This window comes from Nerophis ophidion, linkage group LG19 (assembly GCF_033978795.1).
Source record: "Nerophis ophidion isolate RoL-2023_Sa linkage group LG19, RoL_Noph_v1.0, whole genome shotgun sequence".
NCBI lineage: Eukaryota > Metazoa > Chordata > Actinopteri > Syngnathiformes > Syngnathidae > Nerophis > Nerophis ophidion.
This window is the reverse complement of record NC_084629.1, coordinates 37,559,387-37,577,323: the sequence shown is the minus strand read 5'-3', so window position 1 is coordinate 37,577,323 and position 17,937 is coordinate 37,559,387. Positions and strand designations below refer to the sequence as shown.

At 33.3% G+C, this 17,937-nt stretch overlaps 1 protein-coding gene across 4 annotated transcripts in view; it reads right to left on the bottom strand.

The window, feature by feature from the left end:
• Positions 1 to 17,937, bottom strand: part of tank (TRAF family member-associated NFKB activator) — a 106,337-nt gene that overhangs the window by 21,299 nt on the left and 67,101 nt on the right. For 2 of the 4 annotated variants that reach the window (XM_061879934.1, XM_061879931.1), the window contains exons 1-3: positions 8,896 to 9,056; positions 6,024 to 6,132; positions 5,858 to 5,934 (exon numbers count right to left, since the gene is read on the bottom strand). The exons of the other annotated variants lie outside the window; for them this stretch is intronic. In XM_061879934.1, coding sequence (XP_061735918.1) covers positions 5,858 to 5,934; positions 6,024 to 6,132; positions 8,896 to 8,994 — 285 coding nt within the window. In that variant the 5' untranslated portion in view covers positions 8,995 to 9,056. Of the gene's footprint in view, positions 1 to 5,857; positions 5,935 to 6,023; positions 6,133 to 8,895; positions 9,057 to 17,937 lie in introns of those variants that run through there. 4 annotated transcript variants of the gene reach the window in all.

Below are 17,937 nucleotides of genomic sequence, written 5' to 3'. Positions count from 1 at the left end.
TAGAATTCCAGGTTTTCTGGAACATTTTTCCCCTTAAAAATGAATTGGCCAATTTTCAAGCTTCCACCGTTTCCACATTTTTCAACCGATTCAAACCATTCCACCTTCAAAATATTCCACTCATCCTGGACATTCAAACTATCATTTTTCCAAGTTAAAAACTATTCCAGGAAATTCCCAGAATTCCCGTTTTTTCAAACACATTTTTCACCCTTTTTTCTGTCGACCACTCGTTCTACATTTTCCAAATCAATTTGACAATTCCACAGTCAAAACATTCCTCTTACGAGAACTGGAAAAAATTCCCAGTTTTCCCGAAACTCCTAAACGCCATTTCTCAATTAAAAATGTTACTACTTCAAAATTTCTCGACCAATATTAAAAATTCCAACATCAACCCTTTAGACCCATTCAAAAGATTCAAGTTTTTTAACGTTATCCCAAAAATTCCCACTTTTCCCCATATTCCCAAATTTCTGTGAAATTCCCATTGAAAAGAAAGGGTAATTTTTCAAAGTTCCACCGCTCCCACATTTTTTATCCGTTTCAAAACGTTCCAACTTCAAACTGTTCAGCCTGTTCCGGAATGATGGAAAATTCCAAAAATTCCTAGAATTCCAGGTTTTCTGGAACATTTTTCCCCTTAAAAATGAATTGGCCATTTTTCAAGCTTTCACCTTTTCCACATTTTTCAAACGATTCAAACCATTCCACCTTCAACATATTCCACTCATCCTGGACATTCAAACTTTCATTTTTCCAAGTTAAAAAAAATTCCAGGAAATTCCCAGAATTCCCGTTTTTTCAAACACATTTTTCACCCTTTTTTCTGTCGACTACTCGTTCTACATTTTCCAAATCAATTTGACGATTCCACAGTCAAAACATTCCTCTTAACGAGAACTGGAAAAAATGCCCAGTTTTCCCGAAACTCCTTAACGCCATTTCTCAATTAAAAATGTTACTACTTCAAAATTTCTCGACCAATTTGAAAAAATCCAACATCAACCCTTTAGACTCATTCAGAAGATTCAAGTATTTTAACGTTATCCCAAAAATTCCCACTTTTGACGAAATTCCCAAATTTCTGTGAAATTCCCATTGAAAAAAAGAGTAGTTTTTCAAAGTTCCACCGCTCCCACATTTTTTATCCGTTTCAAAAGGTTCCAACTTCAAACTGTTCAGCCTGTTCCGGAATCACGGAAAATTCCAAAAATTCCCAGAATTCCAGGTTTTCCGGAACATTTTTCCCCTTAAAAATTAATTAGCCATTTTTCAAGCTTCCACCACTTTAACATTTTTCAAACGATTCAAACCATTCCACCTTCAAAATATTCCACTCATCCTGGACCTTCAAACTATTATTTTTCCAAGTTCAAAAAAATTCCAGGAAATTCCCAGAATTCCAGAGATTCCCGTTTTTTCAAACACATTTTTCACCCTTTTTTCTGTCGACCACTCGTTCTACATTTTCCAAATCAATTTGACGATTCCACAGTCAAAATATTCCTCTTAACGAGAACTGGAAAAAATGCCCAGTTTTCCCGAAACTCCTTAACGCCATTTCTCAATTAAAAATTTTACTACTTCAAAATTTCTCGACCAATATTAAAAATTCCAACATCAACCCTTTAGACCCATTCAGAAGATTCAAGTTTTTTAACGTTATCCCAAAAATTCCCACTTTTCCCGAAATTCCCAAATTTCTGTGAAATTCCAATTGAAAAGAAAGGGTAATTTTTCAAAGTTCCACCGCTCCCACAAATTTTTTATCCGTTTCAAAACGGTCCAACTTCAAAGTGTTCAGCCTGTTCTGGAATGACGGAAAATTCCCAAAATTCCCAGAATACCAGGTTTTCTGGAACAATTTTCCCCTTAAAAATGAATTGGCCATTTTTCAAGCTTGCACCGTTTCCACATTTTTCAAACGATTCAAACCATTCCACCTTCAACATATTCCACTCATCCTGAACCTTCAAACTATCATTTTTCCAAGTTAAAAAAAATTCCAGGAAATTCCCAGAATTCCCGTTTTTTCAAACACATTTTTCACCCTTTTTTCTGTCGACCACTCGTTCTACATTTACCAAATCAATTTGACAATTCCACAGTCAAAACATTCCTCTTAACGAGAACTGGAAAAAATTCCCAGTTTTCCCGAAACTCCTTAACGCCATTTCTCAATTAAAAATGTTACTACTTCAAAATTTCTCGACCGATATTAACAATTCCAACATCAACCCTTTAGACCCATTCAGAAGATTCAAGTTTTTTAACGTTATCCCAAAAATTCCCACTTTTCCCGAAATTCCCAAATTTCTGTGAAATTCCCATTGAAAAGAAAGGGTAATTTTTCAAAGTTCCACCGCTCCCACATTTTTTATCCTTTTCAAAACGTTCCAACCTCAAACTGTTCAGCCTGTTCCGGAATCATGGAAAATTCCAAAAATTCCTAGAATTCCAGGTTTTCCGGAACATTTTCCCCCTTAAAAATGAATTGGCCATTTTTCAAGCTTGCACCGTTTCCACATTTTTCAAACGAGTCAAACAATTCCACCTTCAACATATTCCACTCATCCTGGACATTCAAACTTTCATTTTTCCAAGTTAAAAAAAATTCCAGGAAATTCCCAGAATTCCCGTTTTTTCAAACACATTTTTCACCCTTTTTTCTGTCGACTACTCGTTCTACATTTTCCAAATCAATTTGACAATTCCACAGTCAAAACATTCCTCTTAACGAGAACTGGTAAAAATGCCCAGTTTTCCCGAAACTCCTTAACGCCATTTCTCAATTAAAAATGTTACTACTTCAAAATTTCTCGACCAATTTGAAAAAATCCAACATCAACCCTTTAGACTCATTCAGAAGATTCAAGTATTTTAACGTTATCCCAAAAATTCCCACTTTTGACGAAATTCCCAAATTTCTGTGAAATTCCCATTGAAAAAAAGAGTAGTTTTTCAAAGTTCCACCGCTCCCACATTTTTTATCCGTTTCAAAACGTTCCAACTTCAAACTGTTCAGCCTGTTCCGGAATGACGGAAAATTCCAAAAATTCCTAGAATTTCAGGTTTTCTGGAACATTTTTCCCCTTAAAAATGAATTGGCCATTTTTCAAGCTTTCACCTTTTCCACATTTTTCAACCGATTCAAACCATTTCACCTTCAACATATTCCACTCATCCTGGACATTCAAACTATTATTTTTCCAAGTTCAAAAAAATTCCAGGAAATTCCCAGAATTCCCATTATTTCAAACACATTTTTCACCCTTTTTCTGTCGACTACTCGTTCTACATTTTCCAAATCAGTTTGACAATTCCACAGTCAAAACATTCCTCTTAACCAGAACTGGAAAAAATTGCCGGTTTTCCCGAAACTCCTTAACGCCATTTCTCAATTAAAAATGTTCCTACGTCAACATTTCTTGACCGATTCCCGGATTTCCAAGAGTTCACAATTTTCAGCGACATTTCCCCCATTCAATACGAATAGTCCATTTTTTTGAACTTCCACAATTCTCAAAATTTTCAACCTATTCAAACCATTCCAACGTCAACGCAGTTGACTCATCCAACTAATAATTTCCAAAGTCCCAAACCAAATTCCTGGAAATTCAAACTCTTCAACATTCAAAGCATTCTTGCATTCATACATTGAGTCAGCATTTCACTTCAATTGGAGCGTTCACACACAATTCCTTCAGGGCAGCGCCTGAGAGCTGCGGCCGGCTACCATGGCCCCCCAATTCCCTCCCCTCTGTTGCTCGATATCTCAAGATGTATGTTGTATATGTGCTTTGCTATGGAGGTGTTTTTCACACTCCAGACCCCCTTAGGAGTCCAGTCTAGATTGTTCTTCCCCATCTTTTACGGGGCACCTCGTGGCGACCCATCAGCGTTCCTATTCTGTAACCCTGGACACTGTTTGTTTGTCTCATCTTCAACAAGTTTGTGCTGAAAACAAAGTTTCATTAAACTTGTGCAATGAAAATATAGATCCATCCTGTCCTATCCTATTTAAGCTTTAAAAATCTTTTGCAGAACGGACCCCGATATTAACGGAAGAATCAATAATGTCCTAGAAAATGATGTCCGTCTGTAAAATAAATACATTGTGAGTTGTTCCAGTGTAGATGTAGGGTTTAAGTCAAGTCTTCCAAGTTATCCTCTGGCGCCCTCTTGTGACGTCGAGAGTGAAGTTCATGGGAGCGTTGCATGATCCTGTGCCGCTTACTGCACTGTTTTTCAACCACTGTGCCGCGGTACACTAGTGTGAATAATGCTGTATAATAGACTGTATCTATGTTTTTCACATGTGAATAAGGCTGTATAATAGACTGTATTTATGTAATTCACATGTAAATAATGCTACATAATTGACCGTATTTTTATTATTCCCATGTGCTATATAATAGATTGTATTTATGTTATTCACACGTGAATAGTGCTGTATAATAGATTGTATTTATATTATTCACATGTGAATACTGCTGTATAATAGACTGTATTTATGTTATTTTCATGTGAATAACACTGTATAGTAGACTGTATTTATAGTATTCACATGTAAATAATGCTGTATAATAGACTGTATTTATATTATTCACATGTAAATAATGCTGCATAATTGACCGTGGTTCTATTATTCCCATGTGCTATATAATAGATTGTATTTATATTATTCACATGTGAATACTGCTGTATAATAGACTGTATTTGTATTATTCACATGTGAATAGTCCTGTAAAATGGACTGTATTTATGTTATTCACATGTGAATAATGCTGTATAATAGACTGTATTTATATTATTTTCATGTGAATAACGCTGTATAATAGACTGTATTTATATTATTTTCATGTGAATAACGCTGTATAATAGACTGTATTTATATTATTTTCATGTGAATAACGCTGTATAATAGACTGTATTTATATTATTTTCATGTGAATAACGCTGTATAATAGACTGTATTTATGTTATCCACATGTGAATAATGCCGTATAATAGAATATTTATTTTATTCACATGTGAATAATGCTGTATAATAGACTGTATTTACGTTATTTTCATGTGAATAACGCTGTATAATAGACTTTATTTATGTTATTTTAATGTGAATAACGCTGTATAATAGACTGTATTTATAGTATTCACATGTGAATAACGCTGTATAATAGACTTTATTTATGTTATTTTAATGTGAATAACGCTGTATAATAGACTGTATTGATATTATTCACATGTGAATAATGCTGTGTATTAGATTGTATTTATGTTATCCACATGTGAATAATGCCATATAATAGAATATTTATTTTATTCATGTGAATAATGCTGTATAATAGACTGTACTTATATTATTCACATGTGAATCGTGCTGCATAATTGACCGTATTTTTATCATTCCCATGAGCTGTATAAAAATTCCAACACCAATCATTTCAACTCATTCAGAATATTCGAGTCTTTTAAGATATTCCCAAAAAATCCCACATTTCCCGAAATGTCAATCAAATTAATATTGAAATGAATGAGACATGTTTCAAAGTTCCACAACTTCCACATTTTTCAACCGATTCAAACCATTCCGCCTTCAACATATTCCACTCATCCTGGATATTCAAACTATCATTTTTCCAATTTCCCATCAATTCCAGTAATTCAGAGGAGAGGAAGAAGAAGGAGAAGAAGAAGAAGAGGAAGAAGATGGAGAAGGAGAAGAAGAAGAAGATGGAGAAGGAGAAGAAAAAGAAGAAGAAGTAGAAGAAAAAGAAGTAAGAGAAGAACAAAAAGAAGAAGAAGAAGAAGAAGACCATGAAGAAGGGAGGAGGAGGAGAAGAAGAAATACCAGATGTTGTGTTTCCACATGTGAGCAGGTAACATCAGGCGGGTGGTTGCAGGCCTCACTGTCACTGCTCCCCTCCACTTGGAAGCAAAAAGAGGATCAATGAGTGACAAACAGGAAGAAAGAGGTACTTCCTGTCATTTGTTGCCATGGCGACCAGCGGACTGACCTGCAGGTGTCCTGCTGGCAGACAACTGAGCCTTCAGCTGGCAGATCAGCAGCTGCTGCTCCTCCATCTGCTTCAGCAGTTTTTCAGTGTGTCGCTGGTAATAGTCCGTCTGCAAAAACAAGGTCAGGTTTTAGTAGTCCAGGCAGGAACATCCCCAATCCAGTCTGAGCTGGACCTTGGCAATGGCCACTTCATTAGGCACACTTGGACTCAAGCGGGTTCTTCAAACATTTGTGAGAGAAGAAAGGATTGGACATCACAATGTGATCATGGACATGGTTTTTGCAAGTGAAGAACTTCTGCAAGAAGAAGAAGAAAAAGAAGAACAACAAGAAGATCAAGAACAAGAAGACAAACAAGAAAAGCAAGAAGAGCAAGAAGAAAAAGAAGAAGAAAAAGAACAAGAACAACAACAAGAAGAACAAGAAGAGCAGGAACAAGAAGAACAAGAACTAGAACAGGTTCAAGAAGAAGAAGAACAAGAAAATCAAGAACAAGAAGAAGAAGAACAAGAACTAGAACAGGTTCAAGAACAGGAAGAACAAGAAGAAGAACAAGAAAAACAAGAACAAGAACAAGAACAAGAACCAAGAAGAGTAAAACAAGAATAACAAGAACAAGAACCAAGAAGAATAAAAAAAAGAAAAAGAAAAAGAAGACAAAGAAGAAGAAAAAGAAGAAGAACAAGAACAAGACCAAGAAAAAAGAAGAAGAAGAACAAGATCAAGAAGAAGAAGAAGAAGAAGAAGAAAAGGAACAAGAACAAGTTTAAGAAGAAGAAAAAGAAGAAGGAAAAGAAGAAGAAGAACAACAACAAGAAGAACAAGAAGAAGACCAAGAAAAAAGAAGAACAAGATCAAGAAGAAGAAGAAGAAAAGGAACAAGAACAAGTTTAAGAAGAAGAAAAAGAAGAAGGAAAAGAAGAAGAACAACAACAACAAGAAGAAGAACAAGAAGAACAAGAACAAGAAAAGGAACAAGAAGACGTTAAAGAAGAAGAAAAAGAAGAAGGAAAAGAAGAAGAAGAACAACAACATTAATAAATAAATAAATATCAAAATATTAAAAAAAAGTAAATAAAATGTATCAATAAAAGTATACGATACCGATACTTATATTTATTTATCTGCTATGCACTTGAAGAGTACTGTTTACATGAACTGATGAGCAAATAAAATTACAATTGAATTAAAAAAATATATATATGTGTATATAAATGATAAATGGGTTGTACTTGTATAGCGCTTTTCTACCTTCAAGGTACTCAAAGCGCTTTGACACTACTTCCACATTTACCCATTCACACACACATTCACACACTGATGGATGGAGCTGCCATGCAAGGCGCTAACCAGCACCCATCAGGAGCAAGGGTGAAGTGTCTTGCTCAGGACACAACGGACGTGACGAGGTTGGTACTAGGTGGGAATTGAACCAGGGACGCTCGGGTTGCGCACGGCCACTCTCCCCACTGCGCCACGCCGTCCCTATATATATATTTTTAAATAATAAATTAAAATAAATAAATAAATATAAAACTATTTTAAATAAATTATAAACAAAATGTATCAATAAAAGTATACAATACCGATACTTTTATTTATTTATCTGCTATGCAGTTTACATAAACTGATGACCAAATAAAATTAAAATTAAATTAAATTTAAAAAAATAAAACTATTTTTAATTGTTTTGAATTAATTTAAATTTATCAATAAAAGTATACGATACCGATACTTTTATTTATTTATCTGCTATGCACTTGAAGTGTACTGTTTACATGAACTGATGAGCAAATATAATTAAAATACAATTAAATAAAAAAATTTATAAATATAAAAATATTTTTTTAAATAATAAATATATATATATATATATATATATATATATATATATATATAAATATCCCACAAAAAAATTATAAAATGTATCAATAAAAGTATAAAATACACATTTTTTTCTTATCTGCTATGCACTTGAATGTACTTACTGTTTCCATGAACTGATGCCCAAATAAAATTGAAATTAAATTAAATTAAAAAAAAATACATATTAAATATTTGTTTTTAAATTAAATTAAATTGATCAATAAAAGTATACGATACCGATACTTTTATTTATTTATCTGCTATGCACTTGAAGTGTACTGTTTCCATGAACTGATGAGCAAATTGAATTAAAATAAAATTAAATAAATAAAAAAATATACAAATATATTTTTTTAAATATTAAAAACATAAATATATATATATATATATATATATATATATATATATATATATATATATATATATATATATATATATATAAATATCACACAAAAAATTATAAAATGTATCAATAAAAGTATACAATACACATATTTTTATTTATTTATCTGCTACGCACTTGAATGTACTTACTGTTTCCATGAACTGATGCCCAAATAAAATTAAGATTAAATTAAATAAAAAAATAAATACATATAAAATATTTGTTTTTAAATTAAATTAAATTAAATTGATCAATAAAAGTATACGATACCGATACTTTTATTTATTTATCTGCTATGCACTTGAAGTGTACTGTTTCCATGAACTGATGATCAAATAAAATTAAAAATAAATTAAATTGAAAAATATAAAAATAATTAAAAAAAAAAAGTAATTAAACTTAAAAAAATAAAAATAAAAATAAATTGAAAAAAAAACTAACAAAAAAATTTAATAAAAATACCAAAGCTGAAATGTGGACTTTGTTTTTATGGACAAAAGTGTGAAGAACGTAAAAGTTCCTTCTAGTTCTGATGCTTTGGACGGCCTCGAGCGAGCTCGTGCAAGTGTACCTAATGTTGCGGCTGACCATTCAACCGCACAACGCGTTGCAAACTCACAATTTGCTGCAGCTCCTTTTTGGCGTTGTCTTTCTCGATGGAGACCTGGCGATAAGCTTCGAAAGCTTTGTTGAGCTGGTCTCCGATGTTCCTCTCCATGCCGGGGGCTCCACAATCATCCCCCACACAGCAGACATGGGCCCTGCAAACACGTTCAAACACTAATCCATGGAGACAAAACTAAAATAATGCGGCTTGCAACAATCCCGTCTTTCTTTATTTGTTTATAACTGTTGTAGTGGCGTTCTGTACAAAAAGTGCACTTTAATTGAGTGTTGTTTTGACATGTCATCTTAGTGACATCATGCACAAAAGTGCACTTTATTTGTTTTTAACTGTTGTAGTGGCGTTCTGTACAAAAAGTGCACTTTAATTGAGTGTTGTTTTGACATGTCATCTTAGTGACATCATGCACAAAAGTGCACTTTATTTGTTTTTAACTGTTGTAGTGGCGTTCTGTACAAAAAGTGCACTTTATTGAGTGTTGTTTTGACATTTCATCTTAGTGACATCATGCACAAAAGTGCACTTTATTTGTTTATAACTGTTGTAGTGGCGTTCTGTACAAAAAGTGCACTTTAATTGAGTGTTGTTTTGACATGTCATCTTAGTGACATCATGCACAAAAGTGCACTTTATTTGTTTTTAACTGTTGTAGTGGCGTTCTGTACAAAAAGTACACTTTATTTGTTTTTAACTGTTGTAGTGGCGTTCTGTACAAAAAGTGCACTTTATTTGTTTTTAACTGTTGTAGTGGCGTTCTGTACAAAAAGTGCACTTAAACTGAGTGTTGTTTTGAGATGTCATCTTAGTGACATCATGCACAAAAGTGCACTTTATTTGTTTATAACTGTTGTAGTGGCGTTCTGTACAAAAAGTGCACTTTAATTGAGTGTTGTTTTGACATGTCATCTTAGTGACATCATGCACAAAAGTGCACTTTATTTGTTTTTAACTGTTGTAGTGGCGTTCTGTACAAAAAGTGCACTTTAATTGAGTGTTGTTTTGACATGTCATCTTAGTGACATCATGCACAAAAGTGCACTTTATTTGTTTTTAACTGTTGTAGTGGCGTTCTGTACAAAAAGTGCACTTTAATTGAGTGTTGTTTTGACATGTCATCTTAGTGACATCATGCACAAAAGTGCACTTTATTTGTTTTTAACTGTTGTAGTGGCGTTCTGTACAAAAAGTGCACTTTAATTGAGTGTTGTTTTGACATGTCATCTTAGTGACATCATGCACAAAAGTGCACTTTATTTGTTTTTAACTGTTGTAGTGGCGTTCTGTACAAAATGTGCACTTTAATTGAGTGTTGTTTTGAAATGTCATATTAGTGACATCATGCACAAAAGTGCACTTTATTTGTTTTTAACTGTTGTAGTAGCGTTCTGTACAAAAAGTGCACTTTATTTGTTTTTAACTGTTGTAGTGGCGTTCTGTACAAAAAGTGCACTTTAATTGAGTGTTGTTTTGACATGTCATCTTAGTGACATCATGCACAAAAGTGCACTTTATTTGTTTTTAACTGTTGTAGTGGCGTTCTGTAAAAAAAAGTGCACTTTATTTGTTTTTAACTGTTGTAGTGGCATTTTGTACAAAAAATGCACTTTAATTGAGTGTTGTTTTGACATGTCATCTTAGTGACATCATGCACAAAAGTGCACTTTATTTGTTTTTAACTGTTGTAGTGGCGTTCTGTACAAAAAGTGCACTTTAATTGAGTGTTGTTTTGAAATGTCATATTAGTGACATCATGCACAAAAGTGCACTTTATTTGTTTTTAACTGTTGTAGTGGCGTTCTGTAAAAAAAAGTGCACTTTATTTGTTTTTAACTGTTGTAGTGGCATTTTGTACAAAAAATGCACTTTAATTGAGTGTTGTTTTGACATGTCATCTTAGTGACATCATGCACAAAAGTGCACTTTATTTGTTTTTAACTGTTGTAGTGGCGTTCTGTACAAAAAGTGCACTTTAATTGAGTGTTGTTTTGAAATGTCATATTAGTGACATCATGCACAAAAGTGCACTTTATTTGTTTTTAACTGTTGTAGTAGCGTTCTGTACAAAAAGTGCACTTTATTTGTTTTTAACTGTTGTAGTGGCGTTCTGTACAAAAAGTGCATTTTAATTGAGTGTTGTTTGGACATGTCATCTTAGTGACATCATGCACAAAAGTGCACTTTATTTGTTTTTAACTGTTGTAGTGGCGTTCTGTACAAAAAGTGCACGTTGTTTGTTTTTAACTGTTGTAGTGGCGTTCTGTACAAAAAGTGCACTTTAATTGAGTGTTGTTTTGACATGTCATCTTAGTGACATCATGCACAAAAGTGCACTTTATTTGTTTTTAACTGTTGTAGTGGCGTTCTGTAAAAAAAAGTGCACTTTATTTGTTTTTAACTGTTGTAGTGGCATTCTGTACAAAAAATGCACTTTAATTGAGTGTTGTTTTGACATGTCATCTTAGTGACATCATGCACAAAAGTGCACTTTATTTGTTTTTAACTGTTGTAGTGGCGTTCTGTACAAAAAGTGCACTTTAATTGTTTTACACTATTGTAGTGGCGTTCTGTACAAAAAGTGCACTTAAACTGAGTGTTGTTTTGACATGTCATCTTAGTGACATCATGCACAAACGTGCACTTTATTTGTTTTTAACTGTTGTAGTGGTGTTCTGTACAAAAAGTGCACTTTAATTGAGTGTTGTTTTGACATGTCATCTTAGTGACATCATGCACAAAAGTGCACTTTATTTGTTTTTAACTGTTGTGGCGGCGTTCTGTACAAAAAGTGCACTTTAATTAAGTGTTGTTTTGACATGTCATCTTAGTGACATCATGCACAAAAGTGCACTTTATTTGTTTTTAACTGTTGTAGTGGCGTTCTGTACAAAAAGTGCACTTTAATTGAGTGTTGTTTTGACATGTCATCTTAGTGACATCATGCACAAAAGTGCACTTTATTAGTTTTTAACTGTTGTAGTGGCGTTCTGTACAAAAAGTGCACTTTAATTAAGCGTTGTTGTGACATGTCATCTTAGTGACATCATGCACAAAAGTGCACTTTATTTGTTTTTAACTGTTGTAGTAGTGTTCTGTACAAAAAGTGCACTTTATTTGTTTTTAACTGTTGTAGTGGCGTTCTGTACAAAAAGTGCACTTTATTGAGTGTTGTTTTGACATTTCATCTTTGTGACATCATGCACAAAAGTGCACTTTATTTGTTTATAACTGTTGTAGTGGCGTTCTGTACAAAAAGTGCACTTTAATTGAGTGTTGTTTTGACATGTCATCTTAGTGACATCATGCACAAAAGTGCACTTTATTTGTTTTTAACTGTTGTAGTGGCGTTCTGTACAAAAAGTACACTTTATTTGTTTTTAACTGTTGTAGTGGCGTTCTGTACAAAAAGTGCACTTTATTTGTTTTTAACTGTTGTAGTGGCGTTCTGTACAAAAAGTGCACTTAAACTGAGTGTTGTTTTGAGATGTCATCTTAGTGACATCATGCACAAAAGTGCACTTTATTTGTTTATAACTGTTGTAGTGGCGTTCTGTACAAAAAGTGCACTTTAATTGAGTGTTGTTTTGACATGTCATCTTAGTGACATCATGCACAAAAGTGCACTTTATTTGTTTTTAACTGTTGTAGTGGCGTTCTGTACAAAAAGTACACTTTATTTGTTTTTAACTGTTGTAGTGGCGTTCTGTACAAAAAGTGCACTTTAATTGAGTGTTGTTTTGACATGTCATCTTAGTGACATCATGCACAAAAGTGCACTTTATTTGTTTTTAACTGTTGTAGTGGCGTTCTGTACAAAAAGTGCACTTTAATTGAGTGTTGTTTTGACATGTCATCTTAGTGACATCATGCACAAAAGTGCACTTTATTTGTTTTTAACTGTTGTAGTGGCGTTCTGTACAAAAAGTGCACTTTAATTGAGTGTTGTTTTGAAATGTCATATTAGTGACATCATGCACAAAAGTGCACTTTATTTGTTTTTAACTGTTGTAGTAGCGTTCTGTACAAAAAGTGCACTTTATTTGTTTTTAACTGTTGTAGTGGCGTTCTGTACAAAAAGTGCACTTTAATTGAGTGTTGTTTTGACATGTCATCTTAGTGACATCATGCACAAAAGTGCACTTTATTTGTTTTTAACTGTTGTAGTGGCGTTCTGTAAAAAAAAGTGCACTTTATTTGTTTTTAACTGTTGTAGTGGCATTTTGTACAAAAAATGCACTTTAATTGAGTGTTGTTTTGACATGTCATCTTAGTGACATCATGCACAAAAGTGCACTTTATTTGTTTTTAACTGTTGTAGTGGCGTTCTGTACAAAAAGTGCACTTTAATTGAGTGTTGTTTTGAAATGTCATATTAGTGACATCATGCACAAAAGTGCACTTTATTTGTTTTTAACTGTTGTAGTGGCGTTCTGTAAAAAAAAGTGCACTTTATTTGTTTTTAACTGTTGTAGTGGCATTTTGTACAAAAAATGCACTTTAATTGAGTGTTGTTTTGACATGTCATCTTAGTGACATCATGCACAAAAGTGCACTTTATTTGTTTTTAACTGTTGTAGTGGCGTTCTGTACAAAAAGTGCACTTTAATTGAGTGTTGTTTTGAAATGTCATATTAGTGACATCATGCACAAAAGTGCACTTTATTTGTCTTTAACTGTTGTAGTAGCGTTCTGTACAAAAAGTGCACTTTATTTGTTTTTAACTGTTGTAGTGGCGTTCTGTGAAAAAAGTGCATTTTAATTGAGTGTTGTTTGGACATGTCATCTTAGTGACATCATGCACAAAAGTGCACTTTATTTGTTTTTAACTGTTGTAGTGGCGTTCTGTACAAAAAGTGCACGTTGTTTGTTTTTAACTGTTGTAGTGGCGTTCTGTACAAAAAGTGCACTTTAATTGAGTGTTGTTTTGACATGTCATCTTAGTGACATCATGCACAAAAGTGCACTTTATTTGTTTTTAACTGTTGTAGTGGCGTTCTGTAAAAAAAAGTGCACTTTGTTTGTTTTTAACTGTTGTAGTGGCATTCTGTACAAAAAATGCACTTTAATTGAGTGTTGTTTTGACATGTCATCTTAGTGACATCATGCACAAAAGTGCACTTTATTTGTTTTTAACTGTTGTAGTGGCGTTCTGTACAAAAAGTGCACTTTAATTGTTTTACACTATTGTAGTGGCGTTCTGTACAAAAAGTGCACTTAAACTGAGTGTTGTTTTGACATGTCATCTTAGTGACATCATGCACAAACGTGCACTTTATTTGTTTTTAACTGTTGTAGTGGTGTTCTGTACAAAAAGTGCACTTTAATTGAGTGTTGTTTTGACATGTCATCTTAGTGACATCATGCACAAAAGTGCACTTTATTTGTTTTTAACTGTTGTGGCGGCGTTCTGTACAAAAAGTGCACTTTAATTAAGTGTTGTTTTGACATGTCATCTTAGTGACATCATGCACAAAAGTGCACTTTATTTGTTTTTAACTGTTGTAGTGGCGTTCTGTACAAAAAGTGCACTTTAATTGAGTGTTGTTTTGACATGTCATCTTAGTGACATCATGCACAAAAGTGCACTTTATTAGTTTTTAACTGTTGTAGTGGCGTTCTGTACAAAAAGTGCACTTTAATTAAGCGTTGTTGTGACATGTCATCTTAGTGACATCATGCACAAAAGTGCACTTTATTTGTTTTTAACTGTTGTAGTAGTGTTCTGTACAAAAAGTGCACTTTAATTGAGTGTTGTTTTGACATGTCATCTTAGTGACATCATGCACAAAAGTGCACTTTATTTGTTTTTAACTGTTGTAGTGGCGTTCTGTACAAAAAGTGCACTTTATTTGTTTTTAACTGTTTTAGTGGTGTTCTGTACAAAAAGTGCACTTTATTTGTTTTTAACTGTTGTAGTGGCATTCTGTACAAAAAGTGCACTTTAATTGAGTGTTGTTTTGACATGTCATCTTAGTGACATCATGCACTAAAGTGCACTTTATTTGTTTTTGACTGTTGTAGTGGTGTTCTGTACAAAAAGTGCACTTTATTTGTTTTTAACTGTTGTAGTGTCGTTCTGTACAAAAAGTGCACTTTAATTGAGTGTTGTTTTGACATGTCATCTAAGTGACATCATGCACAAAAGTGCACTTTATTTGTTTTTAACTGTTGTAGTGGCGTTCTATACAAAAAGTGCACTTTATTTGTTTTTAACTGTTGTAGTGGTGTTCTGTACAAAAGGTGCACTTTATTTGTTTTTAACTGTTGTAGTGGCGTTCTGTACAAAAAGTGCACTTTATTTGTTTTAAACTATTGTAGTGGCGTTCTGTACAAAAAGTGCACTTTAATTGAGTGTTGTTTGGACATGTCATCTTAGTGACATCATGCACAAAAGTGCACTTTATTTGTTTTTAACTGTTGTAGTGGCGTTCTGTACAAAAAGTGCACTTTAATTGAGTGTTGTTTTGACATGTCATCTTAGTGACATCATGCACAAAAGTGCACTTTATTTGTTTTTAACTGTTGTAGTGGCGTTCTGTACAAAAAGTGCACTTTATTTGTTTTTAACTGTTGTAGTGGCGTTCTGTACAAAAAGTGCACTTTATTGAGTGTTGTTTTGACATTTCATCTTAGTGACATCATGCACAAAAGTGCACTTTATTTGTTTATAACTGTTGTAGTGGCGTTCTGTATAAAAAGTGCACTTTAATTGAGTGTTGTTTTGACATGTCATCTTAGTGACATCATGCACAAAAGTGCACTTTATTTGTTTTTAACTGTTGTAGTGGCGTTCTGTAAAAAAAGTACACTTTATTTGTTTTTAACTGTTGTAGTGGCGTTCTGTACAAAAAGTGCACTTAAACTGAGTGTTGTTTGGACATGTCATCTTAGTGACATCATGCACAAAAGTGCACTTTATTTGTTTTTAACTGTTGTAGTGGCGTTCTGTACAAAAAGTGCACTTTAATTGAGTGTTGTTTTGACATGTCATCTTAGTGACATCATGCACAAAAGTGCACTTTATTTGTTTTTAACTGTTGTAGTGGCGTTCTGTACAAAAAGTGCACTTTATTTGTTTTTAACTGTTGTAGTGGCGTTCTGTACAAAAAGTGCACTTTATTGAGTGTTGTTTTGACATTTCATCTTAGTGACATCATGCACAAAAGTGCACTTTATTTGTTTATAACTGTTGTAGTGGCGTTCTGTACAAAAAGTGCACTTTAATTGAGTGTTGTTTTGACATGTCATCTTAGTGACATCATGCACAAAAGTGCACTTTATTTGTTTTTAACTGTTGTAGTGGCGTTCTATACAAAAAGTGCACTTTATTTGTTTTTAACTGTTGTAGTGGCGTTCTGTACAAAAAGTGCACTTAAACTGAGTGTTGTTTTGAGATGTCATCTTAGTGACATCATGCAAAAAAAGTGCACTTTATTTGTTTATAACTGTTGTAGTGGCGTTCTGTACAAAAAGTGCACTTTAATTGAGTGTTGTTTTGACATGTCATCTTAGTGACATCATGCACAAAAGTGCACTTTATTTGTTATTAACTGTTGTAGTGGCGTTCTGTACAAAAAGTACACTTTATTTGTTTTTAACTGTTGTAGTGGCGTTCTGTACAAAAAGTGCACTTTAATTGAGTGTTGTTTTGACATGTCATCTTAGTGACATCATGCACAAAAGTGCACTTTATTTGTTTTTAACTGTTGTAGTGGCGTTCTGTACAAAAAGTGCACTTTAATTGAGTGTTGTTTTGAAATGTCATATTAGTGACATCATGCACAAAAGTGCACTTTATTTGTTTTTAACTGTTGTAGTAGCGTTCTGTACAAAAAGTGCACTTTATTTGTTTTTAACTGTTGTAGTGGCGTTCTGTACAAAAAGTGCACTTTAATTGAGTGTTGTTTTGACATGTCATCTTAGTGACATCATGCACAAAAGTGCACTTTATTTGTTTTTAACTGTTGTAGTGGCGTTCTGTAAAAAAAAGTGCACTTTATTTGTTTTTAACTGTTGTAGTGGCATTTTGTACAAAAAATGCACTTTAATTGAGTGTTGTTTTGACATGTCATCTTAGTGACATCATGCACAAAAGTGCACTTTATTTGTTTTTAACTGTTGTAGTGGCGTTCTGTACAAAAAGTGCACTTTAATTGAGTGTTGTTTTGAAATGTCATATTAGTGACATCATGCACAAAAGTGCACTTTATTTGTTTTTAACTGTTGTAGTGGCGTTCTGTAAAAAAAAGTGCACTTTATTTGTTTTTAACTGTTGTAGTGGCATTTTGTACAAAAAATGCACTTTAATTGAGTGTTGTTTTGACATGTCATCTTAGTGACATCATGCACAAAAGTGCACTTTATTTGTTTTTAACTGTTGTAGTGGCGTTCTGTACAAAAAGTGCACTTTAATTGAGTGTTGTTTGGACATGTCATCTTAGTGACATCATGCACAAAAGTGCACTTTATTTGTTTTTAACTGTTGTAGTAGCGTTCTGTACAAAAAGTGCACTTTATTTGTTTTTAACTGTTGTAGTGGCGTTCTGTACAAAAAGTGCATTTTAATTGAGTGTTGTTTGGACATGTCATCTTAGTGACATCATGCACAAAAGTGCACTTTATTTGTTTTTAACTGTTGTAGTGGCGTTCTGTACAAAAAGTGCACGTTGTTTGTTTTTAACTGTTGTAGTGGCGTTCTGTACAAAAAGTGCACTTTAATTGAGTGTTGTTTTGACATGTCATCTTAGTGACATCATGCACAAAAGTGCACTTTATTTGTTTTTAACTGTTGTAGTAGCGTTCTGTACAAAAAGTGCACTTTATTTGTTTTTAACTGTTGTAGTGGCGTTCTGTACAAAAAGTGCATTTTAATTGAGTGTTGTTTGGACATGTCATCTTAGTGACATCATGCACAAAAGTGCACTTTATTTGTTTTTAACTGTTGTAGTGGCGTTCTGTACAAAAAGTGCACGTTGTTTGTTTTTAACTGTTGTAGTGGCGTTCTGTACAAAAAGTGCACTTTAATTGAGTGTTGTTTTG